At 46.9% G+C, this 16,735-nt stretch overlaps 1 protein-coding gene across 1 annotated transcript; it reads left to right on the forward strand.

The window, feature by feature from the left end:
* The first annotated feature begins 5,688 nt into the window (after positions 1 to 5,688).
* On the forward strand, positions 5,689 to 8,184 carry LOC147957321 (chaperone protein ClpB1-like). The gene is made up of 6 exons (XM_087534949.1): positions 5,689 to 6,594; positions 6,711 to 6,829; positions 6,946 to 7,286; positions 7,366 to 7,636; positions 7,715 to 7,912; positions 8,002 to 8,184. Exons 1-6 carry the CDS (start codon positions 5,775 to 5,777, stop codon positions 8,182 to 8,184), a joined length of 1,932 nt encoding a protein of 643 aa, XP_087391075.1. The 5' UTR covers positions 5,689 to 5,774.
* Positions 8,185 to 16,735: the final 8,551 nt, after the last annotated feature.

Genomic DNA, 16,735 nt, shown 5'->3' on the forward strand with positions numbered 1-16,735 from the left:
AAGCAATGAGGACAATCCTCAGTTTACGGACCTAGTCCGCATAATTGCTACTATCAACTTTCAACTAAATTTTCTCTAGGAACATATCTAAACAGTAGAATAGAAGCGCGAGCTACGACATAATTTGCAAAGACCTTTTGACTATGTTCAGGATAATTAAGTTCATCTTATGAACTCCCACTCAGATAGACATCCCTCTAGTCATCTAAGTGATTACATGATCCGAGTCAACTAGGCCGTGTCCGATCATCACGTGAGACGGACTAGTCAACATCGGTGAACATCTTCATGTTGATCGTATCTACCATACGACTCATGCTCGACCTTTCGGTCTTCTGTGTTCCGAGGCCATGTCTGTACACATGCTAGGCTCGTCAAGTCAACCTAAGTGTTTCGCGTGTGTAAATCTGTCTTACACCCGTTGTATGTGAACGTTAGAATCTAACACCCGATCATCACTTGGTGCTTCGAAACAACAAACTGTCGCAACGGTGCACAGTTAGGGGGAACGCTTTCTTGAAATTATTATGAGGGATCATCTTATTTACTACCGTCGTTCTAAGTAAACAAGATGCATAAACATGATAAACATCACATGCAATCAAATAGTGACATGATGTGGCCATCATCACTTTGCTCCTCTTGATCTCCATCTTCGGGGCTCCATGATCATCATCGTCACCGGCATGACACCATGATCTCCATCATCATGATCTCCATCATCGTGTCTTCATGAAGTTGTCTCGCCAACTATTACTTCTACTTCTACAGCTAACGGTTAGCAATAAAGTAAAGTAATTACATGACGTTTATGTTGACACACAGGTCATAAATAAATTAAGACAACTCCTATGGCTCCTGCCGGTTGTCATACTCATAGACATGCAAGTCGTGATTCCTATTACAAGAACATGGTCAATCTCATACATCACATATCATTCATCACATTCTTCTTGGCCATATCACATCACATAGCACACCCTGCAAAAACAAGTTAGACGTCCTCTAATTGTTGTTTGCATGTTTTACGTGGCTGCTATGGGTTTCTAGCAAGAACGTTTCTTACCTACGCAAAACCACAACGTGATATGCCAATTGCTATTTACCCTTCATAAGGACCCTGTTCATCGAATCCAATCCGACTAAAGTGGGAGAGACAGGCACCCGCTAGCCACCTTATGCAACTAGTGCATGTCAGTCGGTGGAACCAGTCTCACGTAAGAGTACGGGTAAGGTCGGTCCGGGCCGCTTCATCCCACGATGCCGCCGAATCAAGATTGGACTACTAACGGTAAGCATATTGAACAAAATCAACGGCCACAACTACTTTGTGTTCTACTCGTGCATAGAAACTACGCAATAGACCTAGCTCATGATGCCACTGTTGGGGAACATAGCAGAAATTCAAAATTTTCCTACGTGTCACCAAGATCTATCTATGGAGTCATCTAGCAACGAGGGGAAGGAGAGTGCATCTACATACCCTTGTAGATCGCTAAGCGGAAGCGTTCAAGAGAACGGGGTTGATGGAGTCGTACTCGTCGTGATCCAAATCACCGATGATCCTAGTGCCGAACGGACGGCACCTCCGCGTTCAACACACGTACAGCCCGACGATGTCTCCCACGCCTTGATCCAGCAAGGAGAGAGGGAGAGGTTGAGGAAGACTCCATGCAGCAGCAGCACAACGGCGTGGTGGTGGTGGAGGAGTGTGGCAATCCTGCAGGGCTTCGCCAAGCACCACGGGATATGAGGAGAAAGAGAGGGAGGGCTGCACCAACGAGAGAGATCTAATCGCGTGTAATGGGCAGCCCCTAGGCCTCACTATATATAGGGGAGAGGGAGGAGGGTGCGCCCCCTCTAGGGTTCCCACCCCTAGGGGGGCGGCAGCCCTAGATGGGAAAGGGGAGGCGGCCAAGAGGGGAGGGGGAGAGGGAGGCGCACCAGGATGGGCCCTAAGGCCCATACCCCCTTAGGGTTTGTCCCCTTTCCATCTCTTAGGCGCCTTGGGCCCTTGTGGGGGGGGGGGGGGCTCACCAGCCCACCTGGGGCTGGTCCCCTCCCACACTTAGCCCACGCAAGCCTCCGGGGTTGGTGGCCCCACTTGGTGGACCCCCGGGACCCTCCCGGTGGTCCCGGTACATTACCGATAAACCCCGAAACCTTTCCGGTGACCAAAACAGGACATCCCATATATAAATCTTTACCTCCGGACCATTCCGGAACTCCTCGTGACGTCCGGGATCTCATCCGGGACTCCGAACAACATTCGGTAACCACATACAAACTTCCTTTATAACCCTAGCGTCATCGAACCTTAAGTGTGTAGACCCTACGGGTTCGGGAGACATGCAGACATGACCGAGACGTTCTCCGGTCAATAACCAACAGCGGGATCTGGATACCCATGTTGGCTCCCACATGTTCCACGATGATCTCATCGGATGAACCACGATGTCAAGGACTTAATCAATCCCGTATACAATTCCCTTTGTCTATCGGTACGATACTTGCCTGCGATTCGACCGTCGGTATCCCGATACCTTGTTCAATCTCGTTACCGGCAAGTCTCTTTACTCGTTCCGTAACACATCATCCCGTGATCAACTCCTTGATCACATTGTGCACATTATGATGATGTCCTACCGAGTGGGCCCAGAGATACCTCTCCGTCACACGGAGTGACAAATCCCATTCTCGATTCGTGCCAACCCAACAGACACTTTCGGAGATACCCGTAGTGCACCTTTATAGTCACCCAGTTACGTTGTGACGTTTGGCACACCCAAAGCACTCCTACGGTATCCGGGAGTTGCACAATCTCATGGTCTAAGGAAATGATACTTGACATTAGAAAAGCTTTAGCATACGAACTACACGATCTTTGTGCTAGGCTTAGGATTGGGTCTTGTCCATCACATCATTCTCCTAATGATGTGATCCCGTTATCAACGACATCCAATGTCCATGGTCAGGAAACCGTAACCATCTATTGATCAACGAGCTAGTCAACTAGAGGCTTACTAGGGACATGGTGTTGTCTATGTATCCACACATGTATCTGAGTTTCCTATCAATACAATTCTAGCATGGATAATGAACGATTATCATGAACAAGGAAATATAATAATAACTAATTTATTATTGCCTCTAGGGCATATTTCCAACAAAGACTCCATCCAGCAGCAACACGACGGCGTGGTGGTGGTGGAGGAGCGTGGTACTCCAGTAGGGCTTCACCAAGCACCGCAAGAGACGAGGAGGGAGAGGGGTAGGCTGCGCCAAGGAGATTGAATCTTGTCTCTGGCAGCCCAAAACCTCAAGTATATATAGGGGGAGGGGAGGGGCTGCGCCCCCACCTAGGTTTCCACCCCTAGGGGTGGCGGCCAGCCCTAGATCCATCTAGGGGGGGCGGGCAAGGGGGTAGAGAGGGGGGCGCACCACTAGGTGGGCCTTAGGCCCATCTGAGCCTAGGGTTTGCCCCCTTCCACTCTCCCTTGCGCCTTGGGCCTTGGTGGGGGGGCGCACCAGCCCACCTGGGGCTGGTCCCCTCCCACACTTGGCCCATGCAGCCCTCCGGGGCTGGTGGCCCCACTTGGTGGACCACCGGGACCCGGTGGTCCCGGTACATTACCGATAAAACCCGAAACTTTTCCGGCGACCAAAACAGGACTTCCCATATATAAATCTTTACCTCCGGACCATTCCAGAGCTCCTCGTGATGTCCGGGATCTCATCCGGGACTCCGAACAACATTCGGTAACCACGTATATCTATTCCCTATAACCCTAGCGTCATCGAACCTTAAGTGTGTAGACCCTACGGGTTCGGGAACCATGCAGACATGACCGAGATAACTCTCCGGTCAATAACCAACAGCGGGATCTGGATACCCATGTTGGCTCCCACATGTTTCACGATGATCTCATCGGATGAACCACGATGTCAAGGACTTAATCAATCCCGTATACAATTCCCTTTGTCTAGCGGTACGATACTTGCCCGAGATTCGATCGTCGGTATCCCGATGCCTTGTTCAATCTCGTTACTGGCAAGTCTCTTTACTCGTTCCGTAACACATCATCCCGTGATCAACTCCTTGGTCACATTGTGCACATTATGATGATGTCCTACCGAGTGGGCCCAGAGATACCTCTCCGTTTACACGGAGTGACAAATTCCAGTCTCGATTCGTGACAACCCAACAGACACTTTCGTAGATACCTGTAGTGTACCTTTATAGCCACCCAGTTACGTTGTGACGTTTGGCACACCCAAAGTATTCCTACGGTATCCGGGAGTTGCGCAATCTCATGGTCTAAGGAAATGATACTTGACATTAGAAAAGCTTTAGCATACGAACTACACGATTTTTGTGCTAGGCTTAGGATTGGGTCTTGTCCATCACATCATTCTCCTAATGATGTGATCCCGTTATCAACGACATCCAATGTCCATGGTCAGGAAACCGTAACCATCTATTGATCAACGAGCTAGTCAACTAGAGGCTCACTAGGGACATGGTGTTGTCTATGTATCCACACATGTATCTGAGTTTCCTATCAATACAATTCATGCATGAATAATAAACGATTATCATGAACAAGGAAATATAATAATAATCAATTTATTATTGCCTCTAGGGCATATTTCCAACAAAAAACACTCAGCCTCGACCAAGCGGAATAAAAAGCTTCTTCACATGAAAGCCCCCTTGTGGCCGGCCGGTGACTTATGTGAAGCCCTCTTGTCGACGGTGGCGACCTGGCATGGCGTTGGTGGAGCTGAGCATGAGGACCGGGTCCATGTGGAGGTATACGCGGGCATGGTGCTCGCCTGCGCTGTCGTCAGAGGTATACCCGCTGGCGCATCCCGCCCTGGGTCTGCGACACGACCAGCTCCGCCTCGGGCCGCCGCCGCCGCCACATCCCACGACCAGCTGCTCGGGCCGGAGAAGGAACGACAGTATGGGGTACGGCTTCTCATCGGGGGCGTTCGGGGGTGAGGACGGGCTACGGCCGTTCTTGGGGGTGTTGGTGATCCATACCAAGGGTACGTGGAGGACTTCGCCTTCAAGGACGGGGCGCCCATCACCATCCTGCGCGCCATGGCCTCCTATGCCAGAGCGCGAAGGTTCCTTGCTAGTGTTTGAGAAAATTTCGACAAAAAATCTATTGGAGTTTGGCTATTTGGCTCCCGAGCTCATCTGCTCCCACGCTGAATTCAAAAACATACAAGAAAAATTCAAAAAATCTATTTTAGTACATTTTTTCTACTTTCTCTCAACTGGGTGCAGATGAACCCGTGCTTAGAAATGAATATTCGAGTTAATTGTAAGTTTTAGTCCGCTGAATTTAAGGGATCAACTGAAAACGACCAAAGCTTGTTAAAGTAAAAATACTTTACTAAAGTTTACTCGGCCGTTTACATCTCTATATTTCGGCTAGAGATGCTGTTGGCTCCACCTCTTATCTGGGCGACGTAGGGTTGTTGGAAAGGAACGGACGAAGAGACGTTCCTTACTTTTCCCTACAAAATCCACAACCAATTTCCAACTCCAATACCAATTAAAATTTGCGAGATGTGGTCGTTGTATACACAGAGACGGATTGGAAGAGATCTGTCGTATACTCATAAATACATCCTGTGCGGCACATCGCAATATATTAGACAGACGGCGATTAACGGTCTTGTGCTGCACCTGCACGTCGAATCGTATCGAAACAAATCGAACACTCTTCTCGGCACCTTCTTCTTCACTTCCAGTTGGTGCTATGCCGTGGTCTTCCCCGGAAAGCATGCTCTTCATCGGAGCATCGGCCGTTGCCAGTACTGCTCTAGCCTGGGCAACATGGACGTTGCTCGACGAGTTCATGTACCACAGACGCCCTTCGGACACCAACTACGACCAACTCATCGGCATCAAGCCCCTGGATGCCACCGGCAGCCTCAGGACCTTGGACGCCGCCACGACTGATCCTGTCATCGGCCGCGACGACGAGATCGACCGCCTCGTCTGCATCCTCTGCCGGCGCATCAAGAACTGCGCCGCGCTCGTCGGCCCCGCAGGGGTCGGCAAGACAGCCATCGTCGAGGGCCTCGCGCAGCGCATCGCCGCCGGGAACGTCCCCGACACGCTTGCCGGCGCGCGCATCGTGGAGGTTGACATGGGGGCCATGATGGCCGGGACGCACTGGCGCGGCATGTTTGAGCAGCGCATCAAGGACGTCATCAAGGAGGCAGAGGAGGCGGAAGGCAAGGTCATCTTGTTCATCGACGAGATGCACATGGTCGTTGGCGCCGGCGGCGACAAAGGAGGCCCCATAGACGCCGCCAACATCCTCAAACCTGCGTTGGCCCGCGGCCGCATCCGTTGCGTGGGCGCCACGACCTCCGAAGAATATGAAAAGTATGTTCAGACAGATGCCGCGCTCGAGCGGCGGTTCCAGAAGGTTGTCGTCGAGGAGCCGAGTGTGCATGCGACCGTTGCCATCCTGCAGGGGCTGAAGCACAGGTACCAAGAGCACCATGGCTTGAAAATCCAGGACGATGCTATTGTAGCCGCTGCACATCTCGCTGCCCGCTACATTACAGGTACGTATACATACGTCAAGAAATCAGTTTACGCTTATAGTCACTTAATTATGGAAAACTATACGATTGTTTATTTATGTTGAAGATAATTAATTGATGTATTTGATCATTGCCAGGCCGCAAATTCCCTGATAAAGCAATTGACCTTATGGATGAGGCATGCGCCACAACAAAGATGCACGCGGACAAACAAACGACCGCGGAAATTGTTGTTAGCCCTGGACATGTAGCACGGGTAAGTCCCAAATAAACATATATATGAATACTTAATTTGCATATGTTTTACTTTTTACGAAGATTCACGTATGTTAATAATGTGATGTGTTTGTTACATCAAAATTTTATTCGAAGGTTGTGAGCCGATGGACTAAAATTCCTCTCGCTACACTTGACCAAGAGGATAACGACAAGTTGTTCCACCTAGCGAAAAAATTGCATGAGCGTGTTATTGGCCAGGATGAAGCTGTTAATTTGGTTGCGCAGGCAGTCCTACGTTCTAGGGTCGGTTTTGATCAAATCGGACAACCGATAAGTGCATTCCTCTTTTTGGGCCCGGTTGGCGTCGGAAAGACAGAACTTGCTAAAGCCCTCGCAGAGAAGATATTTGACAATGAAAAGGCGTTGATTCATTTTGATATGTCAGAATATACTGACAGTGGATCTGTGTCACGTCTCACCGGAGGATCTCGAAGGTTTGATTCTTAAACTTGATATACACTTCTTGTTTCTAGGCACACACATATCTCAAAAACATTATTTGATTTTCTAAAGCTATGAAGAATATGGACAACTCACCGAGAAAGTCAAGAGGCTCCCATATAGTGTTATCCTTTTCGACCATGTGGATAAAGCAAATGCCTCGGTATTCAAGGTTTTTCACCAGCTGCTCGACGATGGTATGTTGACCGATGGCAAAGGGCAAGTTGTAGATTTCAAGAACACTATCATCATTATGACCTCAAATATCGGAGCAGAGCACCTACCATCGAGAATTACGGGCGAAAATGCAATCAAATCTGAAAGAGATATCCTCATGAATCAGGTTTGCGAATCCCAACTATCCTTGTAACGTCCTCGATTGGCAAGCCAATGATCATCTTATGTACACTTGTTCATGCAGGTTAAGAAGCGCTTCAAGCCTGAACTTATCAATAGACTAAGTAAGGTTGTGATATTCGAGCCACTTTCGCACGATGAATTAAGGAAGATTGTGAAAATCCAGATGAATAATGTCATTTCGACAGTAGCTAACAAGGGTGTCTCTGTACTTGCAACTGATGCGGCCCTAGACGTCATTCTGTCAGAATCACATGACCCGGTGAGTATATATAACTATATATAGCTTTTTTCAATAACCATCACACGATGAAGATCCATGGTCCAGTTTTTAACCCTTCAAGCTCATAGGTCGACGGCGCAAGGCCCATTAGAAGGTGGATGCATAATCACGTGATCACGATTCTCTCGGACATGCTGGTCGATGGAGAAGCCTGTGCAGGCTCGACAATCTCCATTGATGCTGCCGTGGACGATAAGAGTGGGCTAACGTTCCAAGTGTTGAAGAAGCAGCAGGAGTTGGCGGATCAATGAGATGATTTTGGCCGTTGTCACTCCCATGATAGATAAAGAAAGATGCATGCTTACATAATGCATAGGCATGTAATGTACACAGAAGTTATCATATATTGTAGTAAAGGGTTAATGAATGTAATGACAAGTGCGTACGGGTGTTTGTTGTTTCTTTGTTTGATTGTTTTTCTTTTTCTTTTTAACTTCCAATCGGTATCAACGAGTTACTATTTCTTCCCAAAAAATATGGATTTTTCCAGAATTTGCCAGCAGAGTGCACACCGGGTGGAGCACTCCAAGTATAATTAAAACTAGTAACACAAGGAAAATTTCAGTTTCAACACTAAGATGTGAGGATTATTACAAATAAGAATCCAGACACACAACTTTGCCACACTAAATTCTTTTCGGCAAAATAATGACTTGTCGAGCACAAACCATGGTACTCAGAGAAGATCAGACCGGGAACAAACATAAATAGTGATTCCTAAACTGACATTAGTGGTGTATCATTACTACCGAAATCACTAGTTAAGGGGTATCCTTTACAGGATAGCTCGAGCTCCAGTGGGCTCCATGTTCGCCACCTAGCCAAGAAACCGACCAACCTAAAAATCTCGGATCGGTGATCACCCTCCCCCCCCCCCCTCCCGCGGCACTGCAACCTCTGCCTCGTTGCCCGCCTTCCTCTTATCCGCTCGTCACCCGTGGCGTCCGACGGCTAGAAGTTCCCGCTCACTTCTTGGTCATAGCAGTGGCCTTGCATGAGTTCGGTTGTTCGAGATTGAGGTGAGCAAGGATTTAGAGAAAGACAAGGATTGGATGCAAATTGGAAAATTTTGGAGCAGTAGGCAGCGTGAGTGCCTAAGTTAACGGCGCAGAGTCGAGTTAGAGTGTGTGCATTACTTTGGGCCATATGGAACTATTGAAATGATGTGGTTTTTAACATAAAGAATATTAACAATCTTGTGCAGTTTATCTTCAGAGCTACTTGCTGGATCCGCACATGGTTGTTACTTAGTTGTGCGGAAGCCAAGGAGCATATGGCTTATGCGTGCAACTGATGCGCGACAATAGCACGGGGTACATACAACCGGTTTGGATAGCCGTCCAACAATAGGATTGGTGTATAGGCATCTAGTCCTATTTTTAGCCTGATGTGGCTTTTGGGTTCTCCTCTTTTATACTGTTTTTGATGCGTTTTTGTATCGCAATACATACTTGTCGGATCTTTGTTAATAAAATGGTTGCATGCTTCGATTCGATGCAGAGGCCGAGGGCAATCCTCCTTTTCAAAAAAAAAAAATTGTGAGAGCACACACTGAGCATGCAAGAAGCAGGAAGGAGACCAGAGCCTGGTGGCGCATGGACTTATACACGTACGCTACGCGACCCACGGATGGGATGGATGGCACAACGGTGCTAACTGTAGCGCATACCGCTAGTGGCAGCGGCGGCAGATCGGTATGAGGATAACGACGGCGAGCCATGAATGATTTGACGATGGAGTACCAACACAATCTCTGGCACCGCACTACTTCCACCATTGGGATAACGTAGTGCTCGATCAAGACGCCGAACTCATCATGGGGGACACAAAGTCCGATGTCGACGACGCGACGTCCGGACAAATAGACAACATCTCATCGGACAACGACAAGGCATAGGGCATCATGTCAACGGCTTTGATAAATTATACATAATAGCAGTAGTCTTTGTTTAGAGTGTTTTTTTTATAGAGCCATGTTTAAGTCTACTAGCTCTCTTTAGTTATTGAACGTGTTCGATTGATTAAGTGTGAGCTCTAACTCATTGGCTCTTTTGTTTCCCAAATTAGCAACTATTGTTAAATTGTGCAATAACGTGTTTGATTAATTAAACTTGTTCTAAATTTGTGACATTTAACTTCTCAAAATATCTATATTCACTATATTATGAAACGAAGGGAGTAATATTTAGGATCTTGTGATATTTAGGTCTTACATATTCTAGTGTCAAAGGTTTAGACCCACTTTACGTATGGAGAAATGAGATGGTCATAAATAGATTATTAGGATAAAAAAATATTATTAGGATAAAAAAACTAGTGACTCTTTGTCTGCGCAATGAAGGATACATAAGCCAACTATAGGATGCTACTAAGTACTAACTATCTTACCTTATTTTTACATATGCACCCTATATAAATTAAAAAAACATATTTATGTATATCTTTGTTTTCAGTCATTTCCAAAGCAAGAGACAATATTTATGCTCAAGAGACAAGAAAGGTATTCATAGAGCACCATGGTATAATATTGAAGTCTTCCTCAAGATGGGCCAGAAAGATGCTGGTCATAGTTTTTCAATTTATAAGTATCAACTAGCAGTAAGCTTCACAATAGATGACAACCTTGAACGAACCATCAAGTCTCATGTTTATAGCTAACCGCAGCAATTCATCATACACGGAGAGAAGTCGATTCCACAAAACAACAAACTGAACTAGTTCCCTAGTTCCAAACTGTGATGAACTGCAAGCACCCCACGGTATTTTCCACAACAGGATTTCTAGTTCGCTATTTCCAATCATGGATAAAACCCTACAGGAAATAATGATAGGGTAATGTTGTAAAAGGGCTCTTAGTTTTTGGCTTGTCATACTGCGGATCCACATCTAAGGAAAAAAGCTGCATGACGAGGGTATAGCTATCCAGCTAGACAACAAGACATAACGTAAATAGCCAGGGGAAGATTCGGCATCAACTGAATAATTTTTTTTTAGAAATGGAGGAGGACCCCCGGCTTTTGCATCTGGACAATGCATGTAGCCACTTTATTAATTATATTCACATAAGACCTTACAAAGTCATACAATAGTAAGACTAAAGCCATCATCTAGGCAACATCTGTCGCTACTCCTATCCAGTTGATGTAGGGATGCTGATAGTCTGGGGCTAATACCAAACAGACCTTGCTGCCAAACCTAACATCTAAGATCTGAGGTCCCAATCAGGACGCCTGCCGGGTATGGGCACCCATCAGTCCGGCACACTCCTCAATCAGGACGCCTGCCGGGTATAAGGCCGCCACAACCACCTGCCACCAATCCATCTTCAGAGTTGTACTGTTGCATCTACCATGCCAGATCTCTCTGCCATCGACGCCACCACGACGACAGACAGCGTCGTCCTCCTGCGTGAGTCCATCCTCGCACATCGGACGCCGAATCTGCACTGTGCCACGCCGTCGAGATCCGTCGCCATCAATGTGTCGGATGAAGCACCGCTCCACCAAAGATGCGGTCCACTGGTCCCTCGAGCCCATGCAAACCTCCAAGAATGACGCCTCCAAGGGGGAAACCACATAAGAACGCTGCCGTCTTCCGATCTACTGATCTAGGGTTTCCCCTGGAGGTAGCAGATAGTGACCTTAAACTTCTCCTCGACGATGCCTTCAAGAAAGGAATGTCGCAAAAAAGCGTCATCACCACCGGCTTTGCCAGTAAACCGAAAGCAAGTTTTCACCCCGATCTATTCGAAGGACCTCCATCAAGCATCTCGTGCACGATCGCCGCCATCTCTGCTGGGGACTGGACGATCGTCCAGCCGCCGCCACAGCCTGACCGGCCATGGCACCACCAGGGTGCCTAAGCCGGCACCGTCAGGCCCACCATGCCCGCCTGTAGACGCCCTCCAGATCTGCCGACCCGCAGAAGCCCATCCGAGCACGGCGAGGCCCGCGATCTGGGCCGCTGCCATAGGTGCTCCTCAGCCGCGGGGAGAACGCTCCTGTGCTATCGTTGTCGTCACACTCGTCGCTGGGCACCCGCTGCTCCTTGCCGCCGGCACATCGCTGAGCCATGAGCCGCCGTCGTCGATCGACAAGAGATCGCCACCACCGCGTAAGGGGGAGGGCCCCGCTGCCGCCGTCACTGGTCAGGCTACATTGGCGTGGCATCGGGCCGCGGCGGGAGGGGGAGACTAGAGTGGAGACGTAGGGCCGGCGGCGGTGGATCGCCCCCCGTGTCGCCAGGGGCTGGGTACGCGGGGGTAGGAGGCGACACGGGGGCACAGGTGCCCAGATCAATGGGTGTGGGACTCCCGGCAGTGGGCGGGCTCCCGGCGGCGGCGGGATCGGTCGACGGCGGGGTTGGGCGATGGCATCGGCCACGCGGTGCCAGATATCGTTGCTCATGGCGGATCTCGCCACTCCGGCCTTAGTGGAGGAACCCGGACCAGGGGCGGCGGCCCCTTTAGGCATGGCGACGGCGCCCTCGGCTGGCGACGTTCGCGGGGGGTGGGGGGGGTGGATTGATGGCGTCTTGACCGCGTGGGTGGTGAGTCGCCGGTGGATCTCCTCCGTGCTGCAGGCTCTCTCCCGCTGCACTTGGTGGCTTACCATCGCGGTCATCGGCCTTGGTGCGTTCGCGGGGGCTGGTAGAGGTGACATCGGACCGGAGGAAACTCTGGATGACTCGTTCATCCCGATGGTGGCGATGACCAGGGTCGCCGTTCTCCTCCTTGCAGGCGCCGTCGAGGTCCCTGCCCTCCACCCCGACCCCATGCCCGGGTGAAAACTCTAAATCTCCTTAGATTGGGTGCCGGCGGCACAGCGTGTGTTGTACCCTTTTTGGAGGCGCTGCCTGGGGCCTTTGGGTGCTTGGTTTGACGAACTGCAGGTGGAGGGGATGAGACCAGTGACTCGGCATCAACTGGACATGAAAGATGGAAGCTTGTCGGCCTTCAAAGTAACACTGACTATATGAGGTGCCGTGTTCATTGCAAGAAGAAATTGCTATCATCTCAAGTAAAAGGCTTGTTAGCAGCTCCCAATCTGCCAATGTGGGGGGCAGGATTAACAGTAGAAAACAAAGAAGACTCGCCCTAGCTCCTGGTCTTGCGTGTATGAACACTTAGCAAGAACACTAACTCCAAACTAGATTATGCACTAGTTACATAATGATTACATTTGAAACTAAGGTAATTCCAGACTCGCAGTCTAGCTAATGGGATACAGTCGTAAAAAGAAGTAAAACTTAATGCCTGAAATTAATGGATAGTTCATATTTCCTTTTAAGTTTTTCGTGTATAAATAGTTTCTAGTTTTATGACTATTACCATTTTAGAATCAGTGTGAAATAAGCCAAGTTTCTTAGCTAGTTAAATCCTAGATACTGACATTTCAATAATACACACACACACACACACACACACACACACGCACGCACGCACGCGCACACACACACACACACACACAATGTTTTCCTGGTTCCCAACTTAACATAAATGTCACAGGACACAATGAAAACATAGGGTATAATGCTGAACACAGGCTCTCGGTTTTGTCTTGTCATACTAGGAATCCATTGTTTGATATTTATGTGGCTTTCAACATTTATTCAACATGATTATTATTTATTTATATCAACATGGAATTATTCATATTATTAATGTTTGTGACAGGGAATAACTGATGCAGAATTTCACTCGAGGTGCCGAGGACGACTGTGATGGAATACAATAGAGGAATTAATAGGGATCGACTCTACTAGAATTTATATGTGCGTATGTATTTTTCCCGAGACATCACGGGGTGGAAGAGCTGGGTTTGTTTTGTAGGTTCGGCTCTGCAGGTTGTTGACTCACATGATTAAGATTGAAAGTTGATCTCATATATACAATCTACTCATGGCATATGACTCACACATGTGTGCTAGGGACTAGTATACTTAGACTCGTAAAACTAGCATGTTTGATCGTGGTTTTTTTTTTGAAATGGTTTGATCGTGGTTGGTAACATTGCCAAGGAGTCGTACGGATCTTTTCAGAAACAGGTGGAATAATAAAACGCGTGAAAGTGGAATCTATAAATAGGTCCCTACCCTCTAGCCTCAAGATGCATTGTGAGCGACACCATGAATAAGTCAGAGAAATTAGAGGGTAGACCGCATAGTCCACAATTTCTAACATTGGCATCCGAGCCGATTAAGGGTTAACGATGTAGTCGTCGACTCAATTCGATCCGTAATGGATTCCGCTGCGTACACTCTGCCGATTCGATCGGGGTCAACTTCATGCTCGGGCAATCTAAACCAAGGTCAGGATGGGAATCAAAGTAGATCGATTTGTTGTACCTTGCTACAGATCGGTCCATCATCTCCGCCGCTCAAACTGGATCCGGAACTCCAGATTGATTTGCTCACCAAGCGCCGCCGCACTACCGCCTCGCACCGCCACACGCCGGGTCTTCCCCGCTCGCAATCCGCCATCAGCCACCGCGCCAAGTCCGCCAACTCCGCCCGGCGCTCGAGGCCCTCCGCCAGTTCAGCCGCCCCTCCGCCAGTAGCTCGCCTGCAGCCCGCCGCGAGTAGCTAGCAGTCCGCGCTGGTGCCGACCGTCATCGTCGTTCGCTGCATAAGCAGACCTCGTTGCCATCGCTCTGTTTACTCTGCTGTTCTCAGAGCCTCCCACCTCGACGGGTCATCAGGTACACGAGCTAGTCGCCAACGGCTGCTCAGAATTTGTCAGGCTTATCACCTGCTACTGCTCAACACCATCGAAAATAAATCTCTACTGAACTTTGTGGATAGATGACCTCCAATGGCGTTTTAACAGAGTTGCTCGGGAACTATAAGTTAGATGGCACAAACTACACTGTTTGGAAAAGGAATATGGTGTTTCTACTCATGGTTGAGAATATTTATACTACGTGATTTACTCTCGAGCCTGCAGATCCCGATAATGATGCTACTGTTGAGGAATTAATCCATTGCCTACCACTCAGATTGAGGAAGGAGAGTGCAGCCACTGCGGAACAAGCAGGAAGCTTGTTTATTGCTGTTATTTGTACAGTACTAGCGAATTGACGAATTGAGTCAGCTAGGATATTTTATGGTTTGGAAAAGATAATTCATGTTCTTTGATTTTACGGAGAAAACAAACGGGAAAGACCAAGAAAACCTGGGAAGGCTATTGCTTTTCTCTTCATCAAGTCTGCAAATCAGCTTACAAGGATGGCAGCAAGGAATTAACTCGTACGCGTACGCATTTACATGAAGTCTATGTCCACATTATTTGTCCAAGGATCAAATTATAACGAGGAAGGCTGGAATTACTTGGCTATCTTGATACTTGTGCGCACCCTGATCTGGGATGGAAATCACAAGGAATTAATCTTCACAATTTCAACATATGTCTTCACCGATGTACAATTGTTAACACTTTTCTTCCTTTCATTGAGTTATTTACAATCCATAAATTTTAATGTCATAGTTTGGAAGATGGAACATTATGGTTGTATTTTCTATGGAGAATAATATTCATCACATTACTTGCTGAAACAAACTGGACAAGGAATGTCGTTATTGAGGAAAAGGAAATATATTATATAGATACAAAATGGCTCGCATATATATATTTTGGGGCTGTTGAAATCATAGCGAATAGATTGCATGGAAAATTAGTGCAATCTGGAATACTTTTATTTAATGTTATATATCTCAGGAAATATATATTGCTGGTTATATATTGGTTATTTCTAACTCTACGGCAAAATTGATCAAAATAATTGATTTATCAGTTTAACTTCATTTGATATTTGCAATAGGGATACTATTTGAACTATGGAGGAATATAGAAAACTTTTAAAGGGAAGGATCCAGACATTGCACCTTGGAAAGGAAAATTTAATATTTATCATTGGAATTGGCAAAGAGGAAGTGGAGGAAAACTTTGATAGTTATACTAACCTTGCATGAGGAGTAATTCAAAGAAGTGTCTATATGAGCATCACTTATTTATGGAGGAAGATAGGATCCCTCTGTGAGAAAGGAAATTTGATCCCACTTAACTGTATGTCCATTGTTAATGTTTATCGACTAGTACTTTTCTAAATAGTTGGACCGTGTTCTTTGCTTTCATGTCATATATTGTGGAATAAATGGCTTCAATTTTAATATTCAAACAATTCAAAAGGAAGGTAGATTATTTGTACTTAGCACTTCGCTATATTTGAATACTTGGGAATTGGAAATTATGCCATTAAACTCCCTTGTGGAGGAACACCATTACTTTTTATATGACACTCTATTAAACTTCAATGAGAAGGAATTTAATTTCTTATTCTATCTTGGAATCTATTGACTATGAAATGCTATTTGGAAAAGGAAGAGTGGAACTATTGCTCAACTAAAAAAAAGAAACATTGTATTATGGAATTCCACACAATAGTCTCTTTTCTCTTGATGGTCCATTGGAATTTGGTAACCCAATTTGTTTATTTGGTGAAGATAACTCCATAAAGAGGCAAAATGGGAACACATGCTTGGAATTTATTATTTTTGTCATGGACGACTTGGTCACATATCATGGAACTGAATCGAGTGGCTTACTATTTCGAGAATTCGAAAATTTAGTGGGAGGAATTTGGGTTCTGAAGCACATATATAATGGATATTTAACTTGCACACCTTTTCTTAAGGTGGAAGGAGATAAAAAGCTTCACATCATTCTTTTGTATAAACTTATGGTATTTCTTTTGATACTCCCACTAGAGGTCATTTTTTCACTCATAAATGATTGCACTTGATATG

Source organism: Triticum urartu, chromosome 7A, assembly GCF_056163025.1.
Source record: "Triticum urartu cultivar PI428250 chromosome 7A, HENAU_Tu73, whole genome shotgun sequence".
NCBI classification, from domain to species: Eukaryota; Viridiplantae; Streptophyta; class Magnoliopsida; order Poales; family Poaceae; genus Triticum; species Triticum urartu.